Source organism: Opisthorchis viverrini, assembly GCF_000715545.1.
Source record: "Opisthorchis viverrini unplaced genomic scaffold opera_v5_102, whole genome shotgun sequence".
NCBI classification, from domain to species: domain Eukaryota; kingdom Metazoa; phylum Platyhelminthes; class Trematoda; order Opisthorchiida; family Opisthorchiidae; genus Opisthorchis; species Opisthorchis viverrini.
Window position 1 is genome coordinate 1,073,212 of NW_008751761.1, and position 26,755 is coordinate 1,099,966.

The 26,755-nt window shown below is 43.0% G+C and overlaps 1 protein-coding gene across 1 annotated transcript in view; it reads left to right on the top strand.

Moving 5' to 3' along the window:
- Window positions 1-26,755, top strand: part of T265_05536 (hypothetical protein) — a gene marked incomplete at both ends in the record, with an annotated part of 30,924 nt that overhangs the window by 1,407 nt on the left and 2,762 nt on the right. The window contains 9 exons of the mRNA XM_009170570.1: window positions 3,564-3,653; window positions 4,801-5,043; window positions 7,317-7,507; window positions 9,686-9,827; window positions 12,761-12,902; window positions 18,397-18,530; window positions 20,034-20,274; window positions 22,369-22,588; window positions 23,900-24,067. Coding sequence (XP_009168834.1) covers window positions 3,564-3,653; window positions 4,801-5,043; window positions 7,317-7,507; window positions 9,686-9,827; window positions 12,761-12,902; window positions 18,397-18,530; window positions 20,034-20,274; window positions 22,369-22,588; window positions 23,900-24,067 — 1,571 coding nt within the window. The remainder of the gene's footprint in view (window positions 1-3,563; window positions 3,654-4,800; window positions 5,044-7,316; window positions 7,508-9,685; window positions 9,828-12,760; window positions 12,903-18,396; window positions 18,531-20,033; window positions 20,275-22,368; window positions 22,589-23,899; window positions 24,068-26,755) is intronic.

Below are 26,755 nucleotides of genomic sequence, written 5' to 3' on the forward strand. Positions count from 1 at the left end.
GGACTTAAGGACTGTGATTAGCTGTACCCGTAGCCTCTCTGCCTCCATTGACGGAAGTTTTTGAAACACAGATTCAACGCTAGGGATTATCTCTTCCGCCCTTATCATCCTTTTGCTCACTGCGAAATTCAAGCCCTTCTCTAGCAGAGTGCACTCTTCTTCACTTAACGGTCTATTTCCAGAGTTCATCTCATTATCTCATCAGCTATGAAATCAGATTGGATTATAGATGGCAGGCAACCCTGACGGACATTGCCTTGTTTACAAAAGCTTCTGAAGAGCTGTCTGTATTCTCTCACACGTTCGAAGGTCTGAGAATACAATGAAATTATTATGTTCACAAACTCCCGGGGCATTCCTTGATAAAAAACGTGTCAAGTAAAACAGACCGGCCAACCCAGTCGAATGCAAACAGCCGTGTTCTGCGGGATGTTATTACTGCCTGTCTAGATATGGTTACAGATCATTGATAGGCATACTGGTGTTGCATGGCCTGTTCACGTTTCTCTGAAACGTAGTCAACTTCACGTTGGTTTGAATTTTTCGATCACTGCACATTCCGGTGTAATGTTGGGTACTACTGATGAGGCACGCGAGTAGTATGTAGTTTTCGGGTAACCGCCTTGATCTAATGAAAGATGGGATTTGTTACGGAATTTGTACGTTTACACTTGCGTGATAGTCAATGAATATCCAGGAAGGTTCACGACGGCCCGTTCAAAAAGTGGGCGGATGAATAAATAGCAAGATGCATATGACAGTTTTGCTTTCCTGTCCAATAGTCTGCAACCGTTCACTTGGTGTTTTTTTGTAACACACAACTCTGCAAGGGAGGGTTCCTTCCTTTCACAAGTACTCGGATTCAAAATGTGGGGTTAAGCGGAATTTCCTGGATTTTCGAATGGTTTATTGGGAAGACTGGTCATCAGAAAACACATTAATGTCGTCGACCCTATTCAGTTTACTGCCAATACACCCAAGACAGTCTCCCGATGAAACACCCAAAGACAGACTACCTCCCATGTGGAGCCACTTAGCTCTTATCCAGTGGTACCCGGCTTGTAATCGACAACTTTTCAGAGGCCACCTTCCACTTCCAAAACTGACCATTTTAGAAGTCTCCATATGGTGGTTTTTTATTCCTGTCTCAGGTTTTCTGAGTTTAGAGCACTAACCAGGTACGCGACTACCCTCGATACACACAAGTTTGTTCCCGAAGTGTTTGTATCAAATTCCGTTATTTGCGAAAAGGAGACCCAGAACAATTTTGTGATTAGAGAAATGAATCAGACTGCAATTGGGTAACCTACCGGAATGTACATATAATGTACAACGCGAACCCAACGAAAGGAAAGCAGTAGAATTGAAGGATCTGATACTTTGGGTATCTGTTTAAGTAACTGTTGGATTCTGGAATGCTAACTTTTGGGAAAGCAAATATTTTTTAAAACAGGGAAGATTTAAATTGAGGAGAAATGAGTGCATTTTTAAACGGATTATTTTAGGAGTCGCAAAACATGCTTTAATGAACTACGTGGGATAAAGAGGTCAGATGGGTCACTTAAAAAGTTCAAAGCTAGAAGCTGTGTTTTCCTTATTCTGAAAGAATAATCAAGTTCTTCCATCAATAAATGAGACTAAAATTGGGAATGGCGCATTTGCTGTACAAAAGAAATGTACAAATCGACCTAATGCACCTGTGTTAAGACATAATCAGCAAGTTCGTTGTGTAACAGTTGAGCAACGTAGAGTTGTGTTCATCTGAATGGAATAAATCAGCGCACTACACTACGCAACCACTAGTCTGGAGTTAGAAGTTCCTTGGCGATCCGTGAGGAGCTCTACACTGTTTATTTCCAACAAGGTTAAAGTGGCTGCGTCGTGCCTCTCAACTTTTAAACAAGCTTGCAAATATTCAAAACTCTTCTCAAGCTAACATCAAACTTTAGTGAACATTTTGTCCCGTAAGCGAAGCCAGACCGAGTAAAAGGCCGTGAAGCACCTTACAGCTGCCTCATCCTTATTGAGAATGTTCGGCGTTGCGTATCTTACGAAACTAAGCTCGCATCACGAGTAAAAGGCCGTGAAGCACCTTACAGCTGCCTCATCCTTATTGAGAATCGTCAGCAGTGCGTATCTTACGAAACTAAAGCTCTCATCAGACCTAGACAGAGTGCTATTCATCCTCCAGTCACAGAAACTGCCTTACGTGTTCAAAGTTTTCGACTACTAACTCCAGTGATTGAGTGGACTAAACACAATCGATGCTACCAGCTACTGATCAACAGGTCGCTGCTGAATGGTTGCGTCTTCAAACCAACAGCCTGGTGTTCGTGGGATCGAGAAACTCTTAAATTTTATGAGACGCGCAGGGCTGACGATTCCTAATAAGGATGAAACAGCTCTAAGTTGCTTCCAAAATTCCAGCACAGACTGCCTTCCCTTAAAGTACGAACTCGCCATTGAAACTCCAAGAAACCTCACACTGACGAAATGAATCTATTTGTTCCATCGCTATGTTAGACACTATTTGACATGAGGAGGCGCCGCTATATAATCCCCAAACTTTGATACGATTCATTCTTAAGGGAAGTCCAATCCAAGAATAATGTTTTTCAGTTGTGTGTTGGAGTTTGAAACCGCGATGCGTCGCTGCAGACATCTTTGGCAAAAACAAGGTGAAATGGGGAGGAATCACAGTTAAAAATTAACAACCGACATGCAGAGCATTAGGCGATCAAGAGATTTCTCGCTCTTACAATCCAGTGGTAAATCTGAGTGTCGAACGCGTTTTGGAACGGAGACAGTAGAATACCATCAATATCGGAATAATAATGGATTGTATGGTACGATATACACTATATATGTATATGATGCATAGGATGATAAAATGGGACCGGTTTCACACTCGTGAGTCCTGCATATTCAAACTCAAGTTGACTTTTATTGATACGTTCTGTAATCCGAACATGAATTGATGTGATGCAAAAACCTAGTAAGGGTGAAATCGCCAGCACATGCATGAACCGATCAACCGATTCACTGAAATATTCTTATCGTTTCAAACACGTGTATTGCATTTTGTCGAAATTTCATTTAGATCATACTCCTTTACAGATGATCTAGCTATTTTAAACAAGAGTAAGCTCAAACCAAGACGTTTAACTGTTGGGGATGAAATCAGCACATAGGTGGTGTACTTAGCCAAGCCAACCAACTCCACTGAGTGCATGTTAGACACCGATCGGAGTTTGAAAGTAATCAGGTGGGGGAAGGGTGACGCCAATGCCTCCATCTTCAAGGGTATAGAAACTTTTCCGCACAGTTGTTCACTGTTTTAAGTCTGGAGGAAGAGAACTGAACAGTTTGGGCTAACTGCTCCGGATCTCCCTCCAAAGAAGCAATGTAAGTAGGAAGTGGTAGGAGCTGCAGATTTTCTAATTAAACTAAACTTTTTCTCGCTGGTTATCGTGTTCCACTAGATCCTTCTAGACTCTAAACAAAAAAACTTTGTTTTACTGCTCATGACGATCTATTCTTGGTTCTTTTCTTATCAATTCCAGTTTGACATAATCTCCATCGTGCCGGTGGACTTGTTCTCTTTATTTTATGGGAGGGAAATGGCTCGTTTCCGCGTTTTGCGGCTTTTCAAGGTAAGCCTTTTTGAAAAAATTCTAACCTCGCGGTTTTTGAACCTGATATGCATGACAGCGACCAGCTTGGATGATGAATAGAGTCCTTGCTGTCATGCTTCCGGATGTGACAGCACCATGCAACGGACTTTTATCTCCACATAATACGATATTTTTATAGAAGCTAATGTTGAGTTAGTGTACACAATGAAAAACTTTCTTCCCCCAAAAGCTTACACCCAAGGGTCGCAACAACTTTCAACAAAGCTTGCGGTGTTGAACCAGTGTAATTTCATACTTTGTGGTTCAAGAGTTAAATTGATTTAAGTAGAGTTAGAACTTAAAGAAAAAAATCTTTGAAGCGTTGTCATCTATCTGGTAAACATTTTCTCGTGTACCATTTTATCTGCACTCTAATATGGGTCCCTTCCAAATCGAACTCAAAAATCTGTTTTCTCCTCGGTCACGTGCACTGTCTTCTATAAGACCGTTCTCTTACTTTAACACATGTACCCCGTTAGCCAAAGAACTGTGAAACGTCAATTCCCGAGTGTGTCCTGTTATCCCAAAAAGGAGAAAAACTTAATTTTCTTGAATGGCCATTACTCGGAAAGTTGTTGAAAACCTCTCGACATTTCACGAGTGCTTTCATCCTACTTTGAACTGATCATTTGGGCGCCACTTACACGTTTCCGTCATAATTGTGTTCTACTTGAAACCTCATCATGATAGCATGACATCAGTGTTCAACAGCGATGCTTCACTGCCGTAAAAAATTCTCGTTTCTGAGACAGCCAAGCGAGTTCAATGTGAGTGCAAGAGCTTGCTTGCTTCAGAGTTTAGACGTCGAACGCAACCAGATAGACTGGGTGTCCATTAATTTCGAGATATTTGAGGATGTCGGCGCCATGTGATGCCATGTTGCGCTCAAAATCGATTCATGACGAACGGAGTCATCGGTCCTAGGTGCTGGGACTACAAGGAGAGAGTTATTGATGGAGTGGGGAGAGATGGAAGAAAAAGTCTGTGAAAGAGAAAGAACGAAGGTGCCAGCTGTAGCCTGTTTTCTTTTGCCCGTCCTGCTGTATGAAGCAAGTAAGGCGACCCGGCTGGTGGCATCACGCGACGGCCGAGTGGCATGGGAGGATTGTTAGTTTGATTGTACGAGGGCTGGAATACTGTCCGAGCACCCACACCTAGACAGGAGGACGATTTGGGTCCTCAAAAGCGTGACCGCAAGGCCGCTTGTTTGGCAGGAAATGCAAATGCATTACCATTTCTGCGAAGCAATCCGCCACAGGTTCCACCAACAACGTGGAGGGCCAGACCGCTAACCGTTGACCAACCTGGTATGAGAGACTCTATGAGTGTCACGGGGACACTCCCCACCTTAATTCAACGAATCACTGAGGTGCGCAAACCGTCACACCACAGTAAGATTCAGCCTATTCGTGACGGCAATGGAAAGCCAGTTGTGCAAAATTTCCAAACTAGGCTCACTTGCATACCACTTTATTCCTAGTGACAGAAGTGGCAGGCCAAGAGTTGAGGTGAAACCTTGGATGGTTATTTGGGTGTTATAATACATTCTGAGTTGCTAAGTTATTTCGGTGAATTGGCCTACGCACCCGATACCGCGCCTTCTTCGTTATCAATTAGTGAAATCAATCCTGATATCAAGTTTTAGTTTTGAAGTATGGTTTCCTTTTGTGCAAGACAACTAAAAATGCAGGAAGCTCGTTTGATCATTGACGAATCGTTTGGTTTTGTTGCTGATATTCATCTTGCATCATATCTGTCATTAGAATTCACTCCCGAAACTAAGTCATCAAAGTTGCGGCTTCGGTAATCTTCGAGTGGCCGGGGATTCGATCCCAAATTTTTTGGAGAACAACCTAATTAAACCTGTTGCAAAAAGTCTGCTTGTTCCGAGTTACTTTTTCTCATGAAACCACCTATCGATCGCCACTGGGGAGATGCCTCAAAGATGTTCGGTTTCATTTCGAAATAAAGAGAAACTATTTGTCCCATTAGAAATGTTCATGATTTGCTCGGACGGATAGGACAGATGAGAGAGTATATCGGTTACCCTTTCTCTGAAGTCCGCTACCAATATAATGTGCAGCTACCGCCGAGACTCCAACCTTTCGGTGACTAGAGTATGATTTGGAGAAGTGTGGCATGAGTATTGCTCATTATTATTATTATTATTTACTATTCATACTAATGGATTATTGAGAGTTTAGGTGTGGCTTACGTATACTTCAGTTGTGCATAGGATGTCGTCGAACTTCGTCTGACGACATTGCACGCCGTCTTCACACCGAGTTAAGATTTCTGAAACCTTCATTTGGGCTGCTTAAAGAAATGTTCAGTAAAATGCCGTTTGCAACTTTCGGCTCCAAGTAGGATTTTCCACAAAACTTGATTTAAAAAAGTTCGAGTCCGTTCCACTTATATCTGTTGAAGATGACACTCCGTGTAACAGGTAGCTTTTCAGGTAAACAGAACTAGCTGTTTATGGTCTGAAATCTTTCCCGAAATAACGTCACGCCGTTCAGCTGACGCGTTGTTATTGGCACACCACATTGTGTGTATTGCCTGAAAGCGACAATGCTTGATCCTGGGTAAACTTCACTGGGCATATGTGGAAATTTACTGTGACTCTTTCCGCGAACCCCATTCAGTATCACCATTGTACATGTGGTGCAGTTTGCGTGTCTGAAAGGTACTGTTTGGCGCAACAAAACAACATGGGTTGAACGACTGTCTACGTCCGAATCGCCCCAATGATTACAAAGGCATATAAGGCCTTTATCTTGTTAAGTAGACCTAACCTTTACGCATTAACAAATTTGGGTCAATCCTTCGAGAGGTACTTTGAGACCTGAAAACTCGAATACTTTGTCAAGAACTGCCACCTGATACACTATTCAGCAGGGTAGATTTTGAAAATAACTCTTAACACATGTTAACAACTGATGAAAAAAGGTAAGTGGTCTTTGTTGAAGGGGTTTTGAACAAACCTAGCAATCCTTACTTGACAAAAAGTGAACAGTATCCGTCGACAAGCAGATCTCACAAATTTACAGTAGCTTCTTAATTGGTAGATAGATTTTGAAAATAACTCTTAACACATGTTAACAACTGATGAAAAGAGGTAAGTGGTATTTGTTGAAGGGGTTTCAAACAAACCTAGCAACCTTTACTTGACAAAAAGTCAGCAGTATCCGTCGACAAGCAGATATAACAAATTTACAGTAGTTTCTTAATCTTCTGTGGAACATCGCGTTCACAAGTTCCTTTCTAGGTCTCCTGCATCACGTACAAACTTTTAAAATCAAGGCTGAGAACATACTGCATCCGGTGGAGATCACATACGCATCGCTGTCGTACGAATGGTTCTCCATCTGTCCCGATGTAGATGTTTTGATGAGTCCACACCAGTGCTACATCAACTCACGCTGGACATATTTGAGTTGTTACGTCTAAACACACGAAAATCTGCATGCTTGAGCGATATGCTTAGTTCAGCTGATGCCTCCGGTGGTTCACTAGCCGAATGCTTTCAGAATTTCGAAGCTTTACTATACGCCTTTCAGTCTAGTGGCATAACCCGAGAGTTCGTTTAGCAGCTGAGTGCAATACCCTTATTTTCTGGTCCTATTCTGTTCTACCCAACAGGTCGGCACGTTCTGGGAAACATTTGACCGGCTAGATCAACGACTGAATGCAGGCTATGCGGTTCGATTGGCCCGGACTATCACCTACATGATATTCATAATTCACTTAGAGGCTTGCGGTTACTATGCGTTCAATCGGATACAAGGGATGAATGCAAGCACGTGGTCCATTCCCATGGGAAAGATTTCACCGTGAGTAGCATTCAACCACTTTGAACTTTTACGTTTAGCTTCCAAAGTCTGTGGACTGACACGGTTGCCTACGGTGTGACTCACAGTAAGTGCAGTGCATCCAGAAGTTTAAAAATTGTTGGAACAGCAGACCCCTGAGAAACAGTTTTTGCGCCGTGCTGGTCATCTGTAAAAAAACAAAGAAAAACACCCTATTTTCCTCAGTATTGAGCCAACATATGTACAGGATACCATGACGAGGGCCAGTAGACACGTGAAGGGCATCTATGCGGATCCAAAAAAGGTAGAGCGTACAATGAAACAAGAAACTATTCATTCTGTCAGCTGGATATGGCAAACACTTTGATATTCGATTAGCTAAAGTTGACCGATCTAGCCTAATTTGGCTCACTGAACAGGTTGCATGCAGCCACTTATTGCTGAACAATGGACACAGTAAGGCAACGTTTTTCGATCCTAATTTCAAAGCGTTTTGAATGACATATAAACATGGCTTGATGACGTAATAAGTCACGTGAGTCACATGAAAAATTCGTAGACTTTACATCGCATATGGGAAAGTAATGGACAGATGGAACGGGCTACCAACAGTCCTTTTGTTATCCCCAGCCGTAAGGCAGAATATACAGACTACAAACAGATAGATACAGTTGAAGGCCGGGATCACGGCAAATGCATGGACTCTGCTCTTCATACGCAGCACCGGTTGAAGGAATTCGACCAAAATGACCTCAATAATGGACAAAACCTCAGGCTGTGATGTAGAATGAAGACGTCGGGTGATAGTACTCAAACTGTCTAATGTGGAATGCTAACTGTTGCGTGTTCTGATGATCGCCAAACTGATCTATCGATGTAATTCATGCTTCCCACAATTGCAACTGAATATGTGCAGAATATGTGGGTGGCAGCAAAATCTGAAGAAAGCTAGTGATACTCTTGGAGAACGATTCCTGGATTAGTGCGAGTGAGCCACATTTGCGCATTAGCGTGGACATCTTGAACTAAAGTCAATGCCTAGCTACTTACCGGTCACCATTCATCTGCGATGTATTCTTTCCGAACTTCTAGTGCAGGTTTTTGGAGTACAGTTAGTGCCACTGAATGATTCGGAGTCGCCACCAGAAATAGACGTGTAGTTTGGACTGCGAACACATCTCGTCGGTTTGAAGGGGAAACTATTCAGATGCTGACCGCTACGTACAGAATTCGGAAAGGCTTGGCGTACATCTACGAATGATCAAAACATAAACCAGTTTACCTTTAGTTTCTTGTCGCATGCAACTTTGCGTGAAGGCTGTGAAACGTATGTGTGAAAACTCAAAATTTCCACTTTTAGTGATTTAAAAAACGTCCCCATCTCAGCAAATGTCCAACAACCCTTCATCTTCGGTGCATCCTTGGAAAAAAGAGCAACGGTTTTGGACCTAACTGACTACTTATTGTGATACAAATGTTTTTATTTGATTTGCTTGTCTGTTTGGTGTCTCATGGTAGAAAAGAGTGAGGTCAATGTCTCCTACAGGTACTGATACGGCGAACCATCGAGGCCTAGGTGGGTTATCTGCCTGTAGGTACTTGGTTTCTGTTCACCCAGACACTGTAAAATACTCTGTAATCGTCCCACTCTATTGGCTGATTGTGGAAACCAGTGGTTCTGTTGTGTAGCCATATGACAACCACTCGGGGCAAACACATGTGGACAAAGGCTACGGTACTTGCCAGTAGTCATTAGTTGGCCTTTAACAAAACAGTTCCTTATCCCAGGAAAACTTTACGACGAATGACATCTCTAGTGCTGTCTGATAGCTTTGCAAATAGGCAGTATCTTCAAAGAAGCCGATGGAAGCATCTGAATTTCAGACTATTTCATGTTCACAAAAGAGGTCTGTGATCGAGGGTTTGATCATCTCAACCGCGATCGACGATACTGGTACGCTGGCGATGCTCTACCTTGAAAAGTGTAACTGACCAGATTTGGAAAGATTTATGGAGGTTGGTTCAGAGGGTTCAACTCCTTTACCTGACCCCATACATAGGATTTCCGAACAAGCATGAACTACTTTGCCCATATCTACAAACAGAACAATATTCTGACGGGATTACTGATGTCGTGAATAAACTGTCATAATTCGTGAGTATTTTGTCACTATGTATCCGCTTCCTTCATCCCTGTAGCTACGTCTATTCGTTCTACATTTGTATGAAGACAGCGACGTCTATCGGTGCATTGCCGGCCGCGACCAATCCCTATGAATTCATGTTTATGACGTGCTATTGGCTGAGTGGGATTTTCGTTTCTGCGATTCTCATTGGTCAGGTTAGTCCCGTATGGTGCTCAGCTGTTTTTCACGCGATCACTTGGCTGTCCAAACACACAACAGATGCATGTGTGCTATGTGCACTGATCACTGAGCAATGTACCGTCTACCCATTTTGTTATGTTTACTTTCCAACCAACATCCCATGGCTCATTGTCAATTTGGTTGTTGATCAGATCGCTGAGCTTGGGAATTTCATCACCAAACTGGGGACGTCATGAGCGCGTATTTGCGTACACCCGAGCAAGCTGTTAGTGTTACGACACATTGTCTAAAATTGTGGAAGGGGGATAAGTGAAGGTTGACTAGTCTTGTATTAAACGATATCATGCTGACCTATATTTGCATTGTTGTTGTAAACATAATGACGACCTGAGATTTGTGACTGATGGTCACGTGGTCGCTGGATTAGCTACATCTTTGAAAACGAATAGACGGTGCTACAAAAACGCCAGTAAGCGTCATTTCAACATGTGCTGGAAACCGACAGGGTGAAGTTTGCATACATAACGGTTAGAACTCAATGATTGACTTGATTCAGCTAAGTGATGGACATATCCCTGTTGGTAGTGTCTAGATTTGGAAGTACGTGCCGTACATTGCATGAAACGGGCATACGAGTGGATCTAAAGGATTAGGTGAGAAAGATTGTTAAAAACATTTTTATATGGTTGAGCGACATAGCGGATCTATATTTACGTGACTGCTTGTGTCTGAAAACAGCGGCTGGCATAGCACCATAGCCTGTTAAGTCATTGCGATACGTCTGTTGAACCGTACTGTACCAGGACGGGTAGTGTTTTATGCGCTGGCTTTATAGACGCCCTAATCGCGCAGTTGACTGAAGTCTCAAGGAAGCTTTTGTGAAATGTTTGGTTGATCTAAGCTTCCAGCACAAAACATCCATTTATCAGCTTTGTTTATCTGTGGGTTGAAAGATGACACAATCCATTAATTTTGGTTGACATCTTGTGATGTTCCGTCGTTTGACACCAACACTGGATGCCATTTTCAGGGTTTGCTTCATGGCTGATTTTGAGATTTTATGCGATTTATGTTACCGTTTTCATGTGAAGTTTGCAGAATTAAACTCCGTTTTGTGAATTTACATGTAATTACTATGCATATCATATAAATAAATATAATACGTCGTTCAGCTGTAGCACCCTTTTGGTGCCTAACTGCCATGCCACCCGAAGGAAGTAGAGGACTGGGATACCAACAGGAAGTCCAAGCCTAGACAGGCCAGAGGTTTGAACCAGGATGAAAAAAATTCGCTCTCCAACCACAGAGGCATATAAAGATGCAGTGAACAGCCACCAGAATGCTTAATGTCTTTGTCGGATCGGAATCCCAAAATATAGAGTGGATATATGGTTTAAAACGTTGATATGTATTCCACCAAACAGTAGATTTTCACTTTAATCTGCATAGCATCGCGTTTCAGGGCAGCACTGCAATTCTGGCGATTAAATACTTTTATTTCCTGGAAGTAGCATGGTAGCGCTGCTTCAAGTTTTGCGGGTTAAGCGTGTTGGCACTTGGCGCTCTCTTATTCTTGTCACCAGTTTTCTGTAGAATCTTGGAACAAAAAGTACGCGGCAAACGTACGTTAAATGTCCGCAAGTTGACATCCCCATCGACTGATAACTATTCAGTTGCTTTCCGCCAGATGAAACCTGTGTGTATCGATTTAGTCGTTAGCCAACTGAAACCTCGCCAGCTTCAGTGGAACAATGAATTCACCTTTGAAGAATTCTGAACGAAGGAAGTGCAAATCTAACTCCACTGGAAGCCACTTGAGGCCACTTGATCCGGCGAAGCATGATAATCACAAGGTTACGGAAAACACTGCTAAGTGCAGGAGGANCACATCTCGTCGGTTTGAAGGGGAAATTATTCAAATGCTGACTGCTACGTACAGAATTCGGAAAGGCTTGGCGTACATCTACGAATGATCAAAACATGAACTATTTTGTTTCCCTTTGTTGCACGTTGCATGCACCTTTCAGTAAATGCTGTGAAAAGTATGTTTAAAAAAACCGAAATTCCCACTTCCAGTGATTTAAAGACGTCCCCATCTCAGCAATTTTGCAACAACCCTGGGAAGAAACCATTGGGAACTCATCTTCCGTGCATCCCTAGTAAAATGAACGGCAGTTTCAATCTAACTGACTAATTGCCGCGATATAAAAGTTCTTCTCTGATTTACCTGTCTGTTTCATGGCTCATGGTAGAGCAGAATGAAGTAAACGTCTCCTATAGGTACTGATACGGCGAACCGTCGAGGCCTAGGTGGGTTATCTGCCTGTAGGTACTTGGTTTCTGTTCACCCAGATACTGTAAAACACTCTGTAATCGCCCCACTCTATTGGCTGATTGTGGAAACTAGTGGTTCTGTTACGTAACAATATGACAACCCCTCGGGGCAAACAAATGTGGACAGAGGCTACGGTACTTGACAGTAGTCATTAGTTGGCCTTTAACAAAACATGTTCCTTATCCCAGGAAAACTTTACGACGAATGACATCCCTGGTGCTATGCAGTATCTTCAAAGAAGCCGATGGAAGCATCTGAATTTCAGACCATTTCATGAAGACAAAGAGGGGCCTGTGACCGAGGGTTTGACCATCGCAACTGTGATCAACGATATTGGTACGCTGGCGATGCTTTACCATGAAAAGTGTGACTGACCAGAGTTGGAAAGATTTGCGGAGATGGGTGCAGAATGTTTGGCTCCTTCACTTGAACCTATGCGTAGGAATTTCGAACAAGCATGAACTACTTTGTTCACATCTACAGACGGAAAAATATTATGACTGGATTACTGAAGTCGTGAATAAACTACCAAAATTCGTGAGTATTTTGTCATTGTGTATCCGCTTCCTTCACCCTTGTAGCTACGTCTATTCGTTCTACATTTGTATGAAGACGGCGACGTCTATCGGTGCATTGCCGGCCGCGACCAATCCCTATGAATTCATGTTTATGACGTGCTACTGGCTGAGTGGGATTTTCGTTTCTGCAATTCTCATTGGTCAGGTTAGTCCCTTGTGGCAGTCAGCTGTTTTTCGTTCGATCACTTGGCTGTCCAAACACACAACAGATGCATGTGTGCTATATGCACTGATCACTGAGCAACGTACCGTCTACCCATTTTGTTATGTTTACTTTCCAACCAACATCCCATGGCTCATTGTCGATTTGGTTGTTGATCAGATCGCTGAGCTTAGGAATTTCATCACCAAACTGGGGACGTCATGAGCGCGTATTTGCGTACACCCGAGCAAGCTGTTAGTGTTACGAGACATTGTCTAAAATTGTGGAAGGGGGATAAGTGAAGGTTGACTAGTCTTGTATTAAACGATATCATGCTGACCTATATTTGCATTGTTGTTGTAAACATAATGACGACCTGAGATTTGTGACTGATGGTCACGTGGTCGCTGGATTAGCTACATCTTTGAAAACGAATAGACGGTGCTACAAAAACGCCAGTAAGCGTCATTTCAACATGTGCTGGAAACCGACAGGGTGAAGTTTGCATACATAACGGTTAGAACTCAATGATTGACTTGATTCAGCTAAGTGATGGACATATCCCTGTTGGTAGTGTCTAGATTTGGAAGTACGTGCCGTACATTGCATGAAACGGGCATACGAGTGGATCTAAAGGATTAGGTGAGAAAGATTGTTAAAAACGTTTTTATATGGTTGAGCGACATAGCGGATCTATATTTACGTGACTGCTTGTGTCTGAAAACAGCGGCTGGCATAGCACCATAGCCTGTTAAGTCATTGCGATACGTCTGTTGAACCGTACTGTACCAGGACGGGTAGTGTTTTATGCGCTGGCTTTATAGACGCCCTAATCGCGCAGTTGACTGAAGTCTCAAGGAAGCTTTTGTGAAATGTTTGGTTGATCTAAGCTTCCAGCACAAAACATCCATTTATCAGCTTTGTTTATCTGTGGGTTGAAAGATGACACAATCCATTAATTTTGGTTGACATCTTGTGATGTTCCGTCGTTTGACACCAACACTGGATGCCATTTTCAGGGTTTGCTTCATGGCTGATTTTGAGATTTTATGCGATTTATGTTACCGTTTTCATGTGAAGTTTGCAGAATTAAACTCCGTTTTGTGAATTTACATGTAATTACTATGCATATCATATAAATAAATATAATACGTCGTTCAGCTGTAGCACCCTTTTGGTGCCTAACTGCCATGCCACCCGAAGGAAGTAGAGGACTGGGATACCAACAGGAAGTCCAAGCCTAGACAGGCCAGAGGTTTGAACCAGGATGAAAAAAATTCGCTCTCCAACCACAGAGGCATATAAAGATGCAGTGAACAGCCACCAGAATGCTTAATGTCTTTGTCGGATCGGAATCCCAAAATATAGAGTGGATATATGGTTTAAAACGTTGATATGTATTCCACCAAACAGTAGATTTTCACTTTAATCTGCATAGCATCGCGTTTCAGGGCAGCACTGCAATTCTGGCGATTAAATACTTTTATTTCCTGGAAGTAGCATGGTAGCGCTGCTTCAAGTTTTGCGGGTTAAGCGTGTTGGCACTTGGCGCTCTCTTATTCTTGTCACCAGTTTTCTGTAGAATCTTGGAACAAAAAGTACGCAGCAAACGTACGTTAAATGTCCGCAAGTTGACATCCCCATCGACTGATAACTATTCAGTTGCTTTCCGCCAGATGAAACCTGTGTGTATCGATTTAGTCGTTAGCCAACTGAAACCTCGCCAGCTTCAGTGGAACAATGAATTCACCTTTGAAGAATTCTGAACGAAGGAAGTGCAAATCTAACTCCACTGGAAGCCACTTGAGGCCACTTGATCCGGCGAAGCATGATAATCACAAGGTTACGGAAAACACTGCTAAGTGCAGGAGGAGTTATTATTTCCTTGATGTAAAAGTACAAGTGTCCAAGGCCAAAATGGTCCAGGATCCACGTATAATATCTACTGAATACCACTCTATTTTAGGCTGATACATTATCCAACAAGAAAGTGTTCTGGTTACGTTAGCTGGCCAGGAGGGAATGGTTGGGCCACCGATATTGCTATACCATTTTCTAATCAGGATCCCCATCGAAGGCAAGTTACTTTTTGGAAAGCCTGTGCTATTTTTTGGAGGCAATTTCTCTTTGGAGGTTCAACCAGGTATTTTTTTCACTATCACCGACATACCTGGTTTGGACGAAACTTAACTTGGGTGACAAATGATCTGTCGAACCGACCGCACTTATACTATGGTTAATGCCCGAACCAACTTTATTCAACTTCTCAACAGAGGAATGTTTGAGGAGGAACGGATAGGCCGTTTATCAAAATAACACATTGATTACATCCGTTAATTTTGTGGTCGCCTTAAAATGAGAGATTTGAATCTTCGTGGCGCCTACGTTGCGCGTTATGTATACTTAGCTCTAAAGGCCATAAATGTCCCTGCACTACCCAGCACAGTAGGGATACTTTTGACTCGTAATCTCCCCGACTTAGCGGTCGCCAATCAGCTAAGTCAAGCTGTTGTGTGTCGGCCGAAGGATTTTTGTGCGTTAGGGTGGGTGAACAAATGTTGGCCGATGGGAAACTTACATGTGTTTGGGTCCAGCCCAGGGTCTATCTAGTTCTTCTGGCTCGGTTCATTTGATGGTTCCTCTTGAACGTCGTTTGAACTTTCTCTCCGTCTGTGTGGATGAGCTAGTGCTAAAATAGTTGTGTAACAGGGATGCTGTGGCCTTTGGTCGGGTTGGGATTTCCACCCCCACCCCCTGTTTTTTTCTAATGATTCTACGTGGATTGACAACCACACCGTCACATGTGAACTCGGCTTATCTAATGGTGCCTTCTATACGCTATCCAGTTCTACACCGTCGATTCTATTCACGCTGTGGTGCTTAGTAATTTCCGCCGTCTCAACTATCAGCCGTGGTGTGGTGTGAATCGCAGTCCCCGTCTCAAAACTTCCACCTTCTCCAAATCTATTCTATGTCCTGCCATCGCTGAGTCTTTGACCAGCGTTTGTTATTCTTCCGTATACCATGGTGGTTTGTTTACCCTTCTTTTATGCTCACCGATTCTGGTGTGCAATTCCCTGGCAGTTTGTCCCAAGTGCAATCATTGCAGTTAATTCTATACACACAATACCTAGTCCTTACAACCGGCTAGAGAGTGTAGCGTTTTTCCCTTCTGCAAAGCTACTCGAATGTGGGCTACGTTCAAGAGTCTTCGAATGACCTCCGATGTTCCTGCTTTATATGGAATGACTGCTGTGCCAATCCACTCCTTACTGGTTCCAGATACTGAAGCCGATAGCTTTCTTAGTTGACGCCTAATCAAACTCACTGATTATCCTATTTCTCAATCGGTTTCAAGTGTTTTTCACCAAAATGCGTTCTAATTTCACTGCTTATCGGCTACTCATGACAGTTCAATTTTACTTTCTATTGCTAGCCGGAAGGTCGAGGGTTCGCCAGGAGATCCATGAAATGCGCACTGTACGGTCTTCCTAGATTCTTAGTTTACTTACTGTACTCGAGTTTTGTGAAAACATCCACAGTTTCTTAGCTGGTGCACACTGAATGCTCATCAGAAGTGCAAACGCTGATGGTCTTGATTTGAGGTGGCACGCTTAAGGTGGTTTCTCAAGCGCGGATTAGTTGGGAAATAGATACTTAAGTTTCGAGCATTATGAGTCATATTCGTTTCCAAACACACCGGTTCCTGGTCCACTGACCAGAAACTGACTGCGAAAAACACACATGACCCCCGAATGTCCGCGCCGGTGTGTGTGTGTGTATGTGTGACACAAAGCACCCTCCGCGCCACCATCACCACTGCCGCCCGCTGAAAACCACTTCGCCTTTGTTGGTCATTTGACCGAAGAAGGGCTGAACCAACTAAAATCACTTGGTATGGTTATTGGCTTAGAGCTCTGCTCATAGCCTGCCTTTGCATGCTAGTCAAAAGGCATTCGTGTACGGTAAGGGTGAGTTTGAATCAGCACGCGTCCTTTAGCGGTGTCAAATTGGTTGTTGGCATCGGCTAAAATTACAGCACTCCTTAAAGTTCGTACCGCACACACTGTCTGTGGTCATTTGTGAGGTCGCCTTTGTGTTCACCCCCCTCTCCTGGTTCGTCCTAACCAACTGCGCACTCACACTGGCGAAATCCGGTGGCGTCGTCTGTCCAAGCCACCGGTGAGCACAGTGGATTGAATTTGTTTTTCTTCAAAAAAATGTAGCCATGGTGGGTTTGCGGCATGTCTGATAGCATCTCAATGAAATGTAGATCACTTCCGTTGCTTCTGAAGCAAGATGAACACTAGTACCAGTTTGGGCCATACACTAAAAGGGCGAGGCCTGCGGGGTGTAGAGATACTTAATTTTTGTTTCTTCAACCGGGCTGTTACAAAACCACAAAACCATCAGTTTTACATCGTTAGTAGGGAAGCGCGGGAAGTGAACACTGCAGTGTAATCAGTTGTATCGTGTACGAATTATTTTCAGATCATAAATCAAAGGCCAACTGATAACCTTTATCAAGGTCATTTGTGCAGGATCAGTATTGATCGATCCACATGACCTGAGTGGAAGCCAAAAAGCTGGAGTTCACATAGCAGAGTAACCACTTCAGAGAAAGACATTATAAGCAAGAAATTCAGCTGCGATTGAGTTGGGTCTCCTGTTAACACCACACTGATGAGCAAATAAATGTAGTTCACGAATTTCATACATTTCTGATCATGTAGAGCACAAGGTTGACTGAAACTCGGGGGTGCACCTATCTGGGGAACCAAAACCGCTCGTGATTTGTTGAAGAGTTTCCACCGACGTTATGAGTAGTGTGTTTCATCCGTGCATTCCATCCCTAGTGGAGTCGACACTGTGACCAGTCGATCGATGAAGCAAGTCTTCAGGCATCAACCGGTCGATATGTCACCTGACTTTAACAGCAAGGCAAGTGTTCTGAGATGCCACAACTCTGTGTGACGTGGTCCACAGTGTGTAAGGCACAGAAATCGGGTATCATATGCGATGAGTGTCGGATAATGAGATCTTTGAGGAGGAAGACAAAGCAGGGAGTCAATCCTATCTTTTTAGTAAAGCTGGCAATGCTCAAGTGGTGCGAATAGTTCTGTCCGCAACCGTAAGTGAAATACGCAGATACACCATAGATCCGTGCATGCTTTTAGGTGACCCCTACTCCTCAGGCATTTTAGGGCAGCAGTCTATGAATGACGCTATTGTCTCCATTTTACAACATTTCAGAAAAACATTTAAAATGAATCACACAAACTCACAGCTTATTGTGAAAGGGTCTGGTTAACCTCCTACCAGTGATTTTGTTGTAGAACGCGAACAACAGCGGCTTCTGTCAGATATTGCTCATTGTGCGAGTCACTTCATCAAGAATCAACACCACAAGCAGAGATTCAAATCCCCGTTGTCTCGTAGTAACGAGTTGAGTGTTGATTGGTTGGATGGATAAAAGTTATGTAGGAGATACCGACTGCCATTCGGAAAAAATATTCCAATTACTTCAGGTTGGGCACTGTTATATCTGCTGTTTCGTCGGCCCGTGGTATCTGCTGCTGACCCGCTCCAGTGCCCAGTGTCGGAGAGAAAAGACTCACAGAAGGGAACACAACAACTATATTCCGAACAAGCGGGTGCAAAAGTTACAACGGCTCCACGCTATTTAAAGGGGACTTTCTAACATTGATCCAGGCTGTCTGATAGGCGTTAGTGATCACCCATCAACATCGATCGTGACTCTGTGAAAAGCCTGAATGCTGATCACATTCGGTCGTGCTTCTGTGGCGTGCAAGAACACTCATCAGGTTTTACTGAATTGATCGAATGATTGACTGGCCTGGATGCTTGCCGGCTTTCCAGTTGAGCTTTTGGTGGAGCAGTAGGTTCCGGGCGTTCAGAAGTTGCTTTCAGGAATCTGACCTTCCTGATAGGCACATTTTAGCAATTAAAATTCACCTCCATTACTGATGGACCTGGCACCGAAGAATACTGTTGTTTTCCTGACTTACGACTATCCTAGCTTATTCGAATGCACCTCTGTAATGTGAAGAGGTGCTGGTGGGAATAATCCTACGCTACTCTTCCACAAACTATCTGGGTGTCTGCGTGTACAACCGTTGGTCAGAGGACACAATGGGAAGTAACAACATAAAGACTGCTGTCCTATTTTGCGGTATTTTTCCCAAGCATTGGAAACGTCGCTTCAGTCCCCTTTTGGAATTTGGACAACAGTGATAACACCTGACTACTCGTTCTCATCTGAAAGGCACCCATTTTTTACAAGTCTAGGCGCTTACTACTCAGTAGACTTTCAGTAGACTATACATCGGCGCGAATGAAAGATGACTGAGTCATCACAGCTTGCAGTTTTAAATGCATTTCATAAGTGAGGCACCTTCTAGAGCAGTCTGCAAGCATTTTGCATTTGTAAAGCGTCTATCAAACAGTGGGGCTGGATTTTAAATTTCACTTAAAATGGATTGTGTCACCAAAGAATGTGAACTACGCGGGGAAGTATCCGTACACTCAGTGTATTTGAGCGGACTTCCGGGGGAAAATCTCAACCTCCAGGGTCTCGGAGGTAGACCCAGACGTTTTCCAGCAACGCGTCAGCAACATTTGAAGGAGAGAGCAGTCACAACGTGGTGGACGTGGTTGGTGATAGCTTGATTTACACCCTATTTGCATAGACTTTGACATGAAATGACCGGCCAAAGGAAATCTATTCGTAATAACAGTAATTTCTTGATTTAAAGTAAATTTGGCGCAGTCATCGTGGGAGCATTTAGCTTCTGTTTGAAAATTTAGGAATGGATAGCGTTCAAATTTGTGGCGCCATACTGGCAGCGGTCTATTGCCCTAGGTCTCCTTAAAGCCTTGTTGCTGAAAAATCATTCCAGAAGCCTCAGATTACAAAATTAACTTTTGTTGACGCTTCTAAGTAGTGTATAGAGATGCAGGAATGGTTAGCTCAGCATAACTGGAAGTTATCGTGCTTCACACTCCGCGCCTTATGAACTGTGCTGACCAGCAACGCATTTTGGGTAACTGTCGGAGAATAGGAACCGCAAAGTTGTCTACTTTCTTTACACACAACTACCTTTGCGTGGAATGTTGTTCTAGTGTTTCCCATTTCACCATGTAGGTCATCGATATTCTAGACTCGGCGAATGCCAACAAGGTCAACTATCGCCGCATTATGGATGCAACACTGTCCACCATGTATCACTTGCACGCACCAGCTCAAGTGACTGAGAAAGTTCGAACATGGTTCATGTACAATTGGGACCAACAAAAAACGTTCGGTAAGTCAGCTAGGCAGGATGAGCTGCTGTGTGGTGTTAAAATAGACGCATTTATACACAAAATACAGAGGTCGAAGTCTGGTCAACCTTGCAGCTACCATCTCTAAATTTCGGTTGAAATTTAGTAGCCTAGAAATAGCGCTCGTCTGATCAAGCCATGAGCCAGAATTTGGAGCGAATTCTGTTGAAAACTTCTACCCGAAATTCATCAGTATTCACCGACTGCTGACAGACACCAGGGCATTTAGCACTTTCTAGCTAACCAGACTAGCTTCTTCACTTTTCTTCACTTATCTTGCTTCAAATGTCGTTGTTTGCTTTAAATGTTGTCCACATTTCCATCATGATGTCTGCTCTCATCAGTGACAATGATGTTGTGTATTAAACTGCGGCAAACAAATTAACCTATCCGTCGGTGCCTTCCTGTTAGAATGGCGTTTTGTATGTACCTGTCCACCGATTCCGACTCTGCTGATGAAAGACCATTCCGCCGGCGTACTCACCGTATAAAACTGCAGGAAAAAACAGGCGAAGTTTAATAAAAGGATTTTGTCATGTTAGAGGTGTTATATCTTCTTGATTGGAACTGTAGCCCAATATATCTTCATGTTCAACCATCCTACTTTCATCCGCTAAGTAGTCAGGTAGGTGGAAATGAAAAGATGTCCGATTTGGTATGTACCCGAGGCTAATTTTAGTCTACCAGACTGGAGTGAATTTTGAAAAGCTTTCACTTGATACATCAGCTGAGGAAGATATTCTTAAGTATGGCCGCATGCGTAAATCGGGATGGACCCAATTAAAGAGAACACTCATCAGGTTTTACTGAATTGATCGAATGATTGACTGGCCTGGATGCTTGCCGGCTTTCCAGTTGAGCTTTTGGTGGAGCAGTAGGTTCCGGGCGTTCAGAAGTTGCTTTCAGGAATCTGACCTTCCTGATAGGCACATTTTAGCAATTAGAATTCACCTCCATTACTGATGGACCTGGCACCGAAGAATACTGTTGTTTTCCTGACTTACGACTATCCTAGCTTATTCGAATGCACCTCCATAATGTGAAGAGGTGCTGGTGGGAATAATCCTACGCTACTCTTCCACAAACTATCTGGGTGTCTGCGTGTACAACCGTTGGTCAGAGGACACAATGGGAAGTAACAACATAAAGACTGCTGTCCTATTTTGCGGTATTTTTCCCAAGCATTGGAAACGTCGCTTCAGTCCCCTTTTGGAATTTGGACAACAGTGATAACACCTGACTACTCGTTCTCATCTGAAAGGCACCCATTTTTTACAAGTCTAGGCGCTTACTACTCAGTAGACTTTCAGTAGACTATACATCGGCGCGAATGAAAGATGACTGAGTCATCACAGCTTGCAGTTTTAAATGCATTTCATAAGTGAGGCACCTTCTAGAGCAGTCTGCAAGCATTTTGCATTTGTAAAGCGTCTATCAAACAGTGGGGCTGGATTTTAAATTTCACTTAAAATGGATTGTGTCACCAAAGAATGTGAACTACGCGGGGAAGTATCCGTACACTCAGTGTATTTGAGCGGACTTCCGGGGGAAAATCTCAACCTCCAGGGTCTCGGAGGTAGACCCAGACGTTTTCCAGCAACGCGTCAGCAACATTTGAAGGAGAGAGCAGTCACAACGTGGTGGACGTGGTTGGTGATAGCTTGATTTACACCCTATTTGCATAGACTTTGACATGAAATGACCGGCCAAAGGAAATCTATTCGTAATAACAGTAACTTCTTGATTTAAAGTAAATTTGGCGCAGTCATCGTGGGAGCATTTAGCTTCTGTTTGAAAATTTAGGAATGGATAGCGTTCAAATTTGTGGCGCCATACTGGCAGCGGTCTATTGCCCTAGGTCTCCTTAAAGCCTTGTTGCTGAAAAATCATTCCAGAAGCCTCAGATTACAAAATTAACTTTTGTTGACGCTTCTAAGTAGTGTATAGAGATGCAGGAATGGTTAGCTCAGCATAACTGGAAGTTATCGTGCTTCACACTCCGCGCCTTATGAACTGTGCTGACCAGCAACGCATTTTGGGTAACTGTCGGAGAATAGGAACCGCAAAGTTGTCTACTTTCTTTACACACAACTACCTTTGCGTGGAATGTTGTTCTAGTGTTTCCCATTTCACCATGTAGGTCATCGATATTCTAGACTCGGCGAATGCCAACAAGGTCAACTATCGCCGCATTATGGATGCAACACTGTCCACCATGTATCACTTGCACGCACCAGCTCAAGTGACTGAGAAAGTTCGAACATGGTTCATGTACAATTGGGACCAACAAAAAACGTTCGGTAAGTCAGCTAGGCAGGATAAGCTGCTGTGTGGTGTTAAAATAGACGCATTTATACACAAAATACAGAGGTCGAAGTCTGGTCAACCTTGCAGCTACCATCTCTAAATTTCGGTTGAAATTTAGTAGCCTAGAAATAGCGCTCGTCTGATCAAGCCATGAGCCAGAATTTGGAGCGAATTCTGTTGAAAACTTCTACCCGAAATTCATCAGTATTCACCGACTGCTGACAGACACCAGGGCATTTAGCACTTTCTAACTAACCAGACTAGCTTCTTCACTTTTCTTCACTTATCTTGCTTCAAATGTCGTTGTTTGCTTTAAATGTTGTCCACATTTCCATCATGATGTCTGCTCTCATCAGTGACAATGATGTTGTGTATTAAACTGCGGCAAACAAATTAACCTATCCGTCGGTGCCTTCCTGTTAGAATGGCGTTTTGTATGTACCTGTCCACCGATTCCGACCCTGCTGATGAAAGACCATTCCGCCGGCGTACTCACCGTATAAAACTGCAGGAAAAAACAGGCGAAGTTTAATAAAAGGATTTTGTCATGTTAGAGGTGTTATATCTTCTTGATTGGAACTGTAGCCCAATATATCTTCATGTTCAACCATCCTACTTTCATCCGCTAAGTAGTCAGGTAGGTGGAAATGAAAAGATGTCCGATTTGGTATGTACCCGAGGCTAATTTTAGTCTACCAGACTGGAGTGAATTTTGAAAAGCTTTCACTTGATACATCAGCTGAGGAAGATATTCTTAAGTGGGGCCGCATGCGTAAATCAGGATGGACCCAATTAAGGTACAGCATGTCAATTGGATTGTGTACCGTGGTGTATATATATATATATAATGTACAAGCGTACGGAACAACTAGAGCACACATAAGAATATTATCTTACACGTTTTAGTCAACTTTTGGGAGCCATCACGCTTTGAAATAGTTGAAGAAAGTGTTCCTTGCATTCTTATATGACACGAAACCAGTTGTACGTGTACATCATGACTGCGGCACATCGTGGAATCAGTGGAAGTTAGTCCCGAAAAACCAGTTGATCTCATGCTTTCTCTCCGCAACTCTAACCTGCACGTTTAAAGGGTTAGTACAATACAGCACAGTACAGTATAGTATATTAAATCATGTTATATCGTATCATATTATGTCATATATAATAGTATGTCGTATTATATTAATTATATTACGTATGTATATATGTAGGCATGTATGTATTATAGTATGGTTGTTTAGGTTTCCGATATGGAACTTTGAGTGACGCTTGAACTCAACAATCCCAAATATCAAAAGGGAGAATTGGGTTCGTCATTCTACGTTACTATTTACACAAGAGATGTGTAGAACAAAACTCAATTGTTCACGTTCGTAGCGTCAACAGGTTCACAGGTCTGCCACTGACCGGTACAGTGCAGTGTCAACGCCCGCACACCAAACAAACTACTGATAACTCAGTAGTGTGGGTTGCGGTTGTCCATTCCGACGACAGTCTAGGGATTCTCGTTTGCCGTACGATCACACGGAACTCACTAGAGGACATGTAAAGGTTCATGGGTAAGTAGGTCAGCCGCGCAGATTCACACACAGACACACATGCCAATAAACAAGTGTCGGACGGGCTGGGATCTCTGGCACCGTGAGTAGCGGGCACGGATAAGCAAAACAACTGCAGACCTAATGTACCTCCGCGGACTAAGCAACTGAATGGGAGAATTAGCATGATGTCAAGTTACATTCAACGACAGTATAGCATAGTATAGTATAGTATAGTATAGTATAGTATAGTATAGTATAGTATAGTATAGTATAGTATAGTATAGTATAGTATAGTATAGTATAGTATAGTATAGTATAGTATAGTATAGTGTAGTATAGTAAGATAATTGTGTTGATGTGCCAATCATATGCCACAGTACGAGCGCGAGGTAGCTCAGCGGTTGAGGTACGAAGCCAGTGGATGGGAGGTCCGTGAGTCGAACCCAGACATAGTTTTATGATTACCTCTGAATTGGGCAATTCGGCAGCCTCAGAATTGCGTGCTGTACACCAAGCTGTACACACCGTGGATAAAGTATTTGTTATATTTCTTTGGTACCATAAAATATTAATGAAAATAAGTAATGATAGTGAAACGCTGTCTGTCGTCAATGACGACTAAGATACTTCCAAGTCTACTCCAGGTAGACGCAAAAAAGAAGGAGAATATCTGTGCTCTTGACAGCGTTCTTACAAGACTGTTGAAGTCATTAGCACAAAAAGAATGTACGGTGATTGATCGCAGTTGTTCTCTAGCTGTTCAGTGGAATAAAATTGTTCCTATGTAGTCCCATGGTTTTTAAGTAGTGTACTTAATGCTGAACCTCTAAAATGTGTTTTGTGATGAGTGTAATAAGTAACATATTTTGTATAGACGTAATACAACACTAATAAGTTTGCTGAAAAATCTCTGACAGAAACCATATGAGTAGTGCATTACGTCTATACAATGAATCGCGATATCTCGAATATCATTTCAAACGAAACGGGAAGTGGTCTGGTGCAGCAAATTCGGTTGATTCAAAAACTCATCAGCGAGAGATTCAACTGGGTTCCAGGTGAGTTTCACGTTGTAAACCAAATTGGTATGCAAATGAGTGTAGTTCGCTAAGTAATGCATCTGTTTCGGCTCTGTATCTACTTGAACTTGACGGTAGTTGAGTTCACTTACTAGCGCACCATAGTGAACAGACGACTTTCGAATGATTTACCGTTTTGGGGCAACGAAGAATTTCGACGCCCACGATAGTCATTGAAATCTAAGTTTTAAGTGCCTCGCTGCTTCCCCTTCTAGTAGTTATCGATTGGTTTAGCTAGGAAAATTCTGGCAGAAAATTCACGCATAAGGTCACTCTGGATGAGTTCAGACGTTTTCTACGCCTCATCGTCATCTCATCCGGAGTTCACGGGTTTAAACCGCACCCAAGGTTATTACAAGGTTAGCCAACGCCCGATGTTTAACATGTCGCAAGCGTTTTCGCTATGCAAAGGGATTCGGAGGTGAAACCTTGATTAAGCTCACTTTCAAACTAACGTAATCAAAACAAAAAAACAGATTCACATAGCGATCTGTACTTCCGTCCTTGGAAGACAGCCACGTCAACAGATGTGGATTCTTTTGTAGGAAACAGTCAACACGAGTCCATGATTGCCCTTTACTTGCCGAAATCTTTACAACTGTTCACAAATAACCTTTTAAAACATCTTCGCATTAGTTGAAAATCCTTTAAACTGCCTTTTAAATTTACAGCTTTGAGTGCATGCACTGAAGCAGCTCGCTCATTGATTATGGCCGACAGTAGGCCGCCGTTTGTTTGAAAGGGTGGGAAAACAGATTTCCAGCGGACTTTCGTAATGTGAACGTTAAGAAAGCCCAGTGAATTAAAATCACCTTAGTAGGAGAATTGATACTGCAGATGGAACACAAGATAAACAAGAATATCCAGCACGCGTGCACACCTTTTGCTGCTATCATGCTCGGCAGATCAAAGCATTACTTTCAAGTTTTTTGTTGTGCTGTAATGACTGATGTTAGGTCACCGCCTTCGGAGAAACCTGATGCCAGGGACTGCAACATTAATTTGTTTGTCCGGTACACTGGGGAGGAAATTCAGTTTGGTTTTTCCATTTTCCTGTAAACTCATTCAGATGGGATGCGTTTTGTCTTTCCAACCTAATGGCCACAACTGAAAATGCACCTCGACTTACTCTGTGGTCCTTCACCAGCAGTTCGCAGAAAGTCGTCGGTAGACATAGTCGGCATTTCAGCCTTCTGTGCCGCAGGATATGAAAGAGAAAAGTGAAATGGGCGCATATTCAGTCCTATTCATTTCCGCCAGAACTAGTAAAACGGGAGATTTAGAACAGGTCTGTGCGATCCTGTGCTAAGGCCGTGATCTCAAAGCAAGGAATAGGTTGCTTACCCTAAACGCACGATCTAGGTGCCCTGTCTGACAGGCAACGTGTAGTCTAATTCACCAACGGACGGTCAGTGATAATTGCGGCGAAACCGAATTCTACGAACTTCACCTGCGTTTGTTCAGTAGTCGCAATTGGGCAGTGAACAATATATTGAATTGGACTTGGGCAGACAGTATATATAGGTAGACCGTGGTTCTATAGGAAATTAACAGTAACTCATGAGGAGAATTAAAGAAAGGCTTACGGCTAGATTGAACCTTGGGCAGTTAGC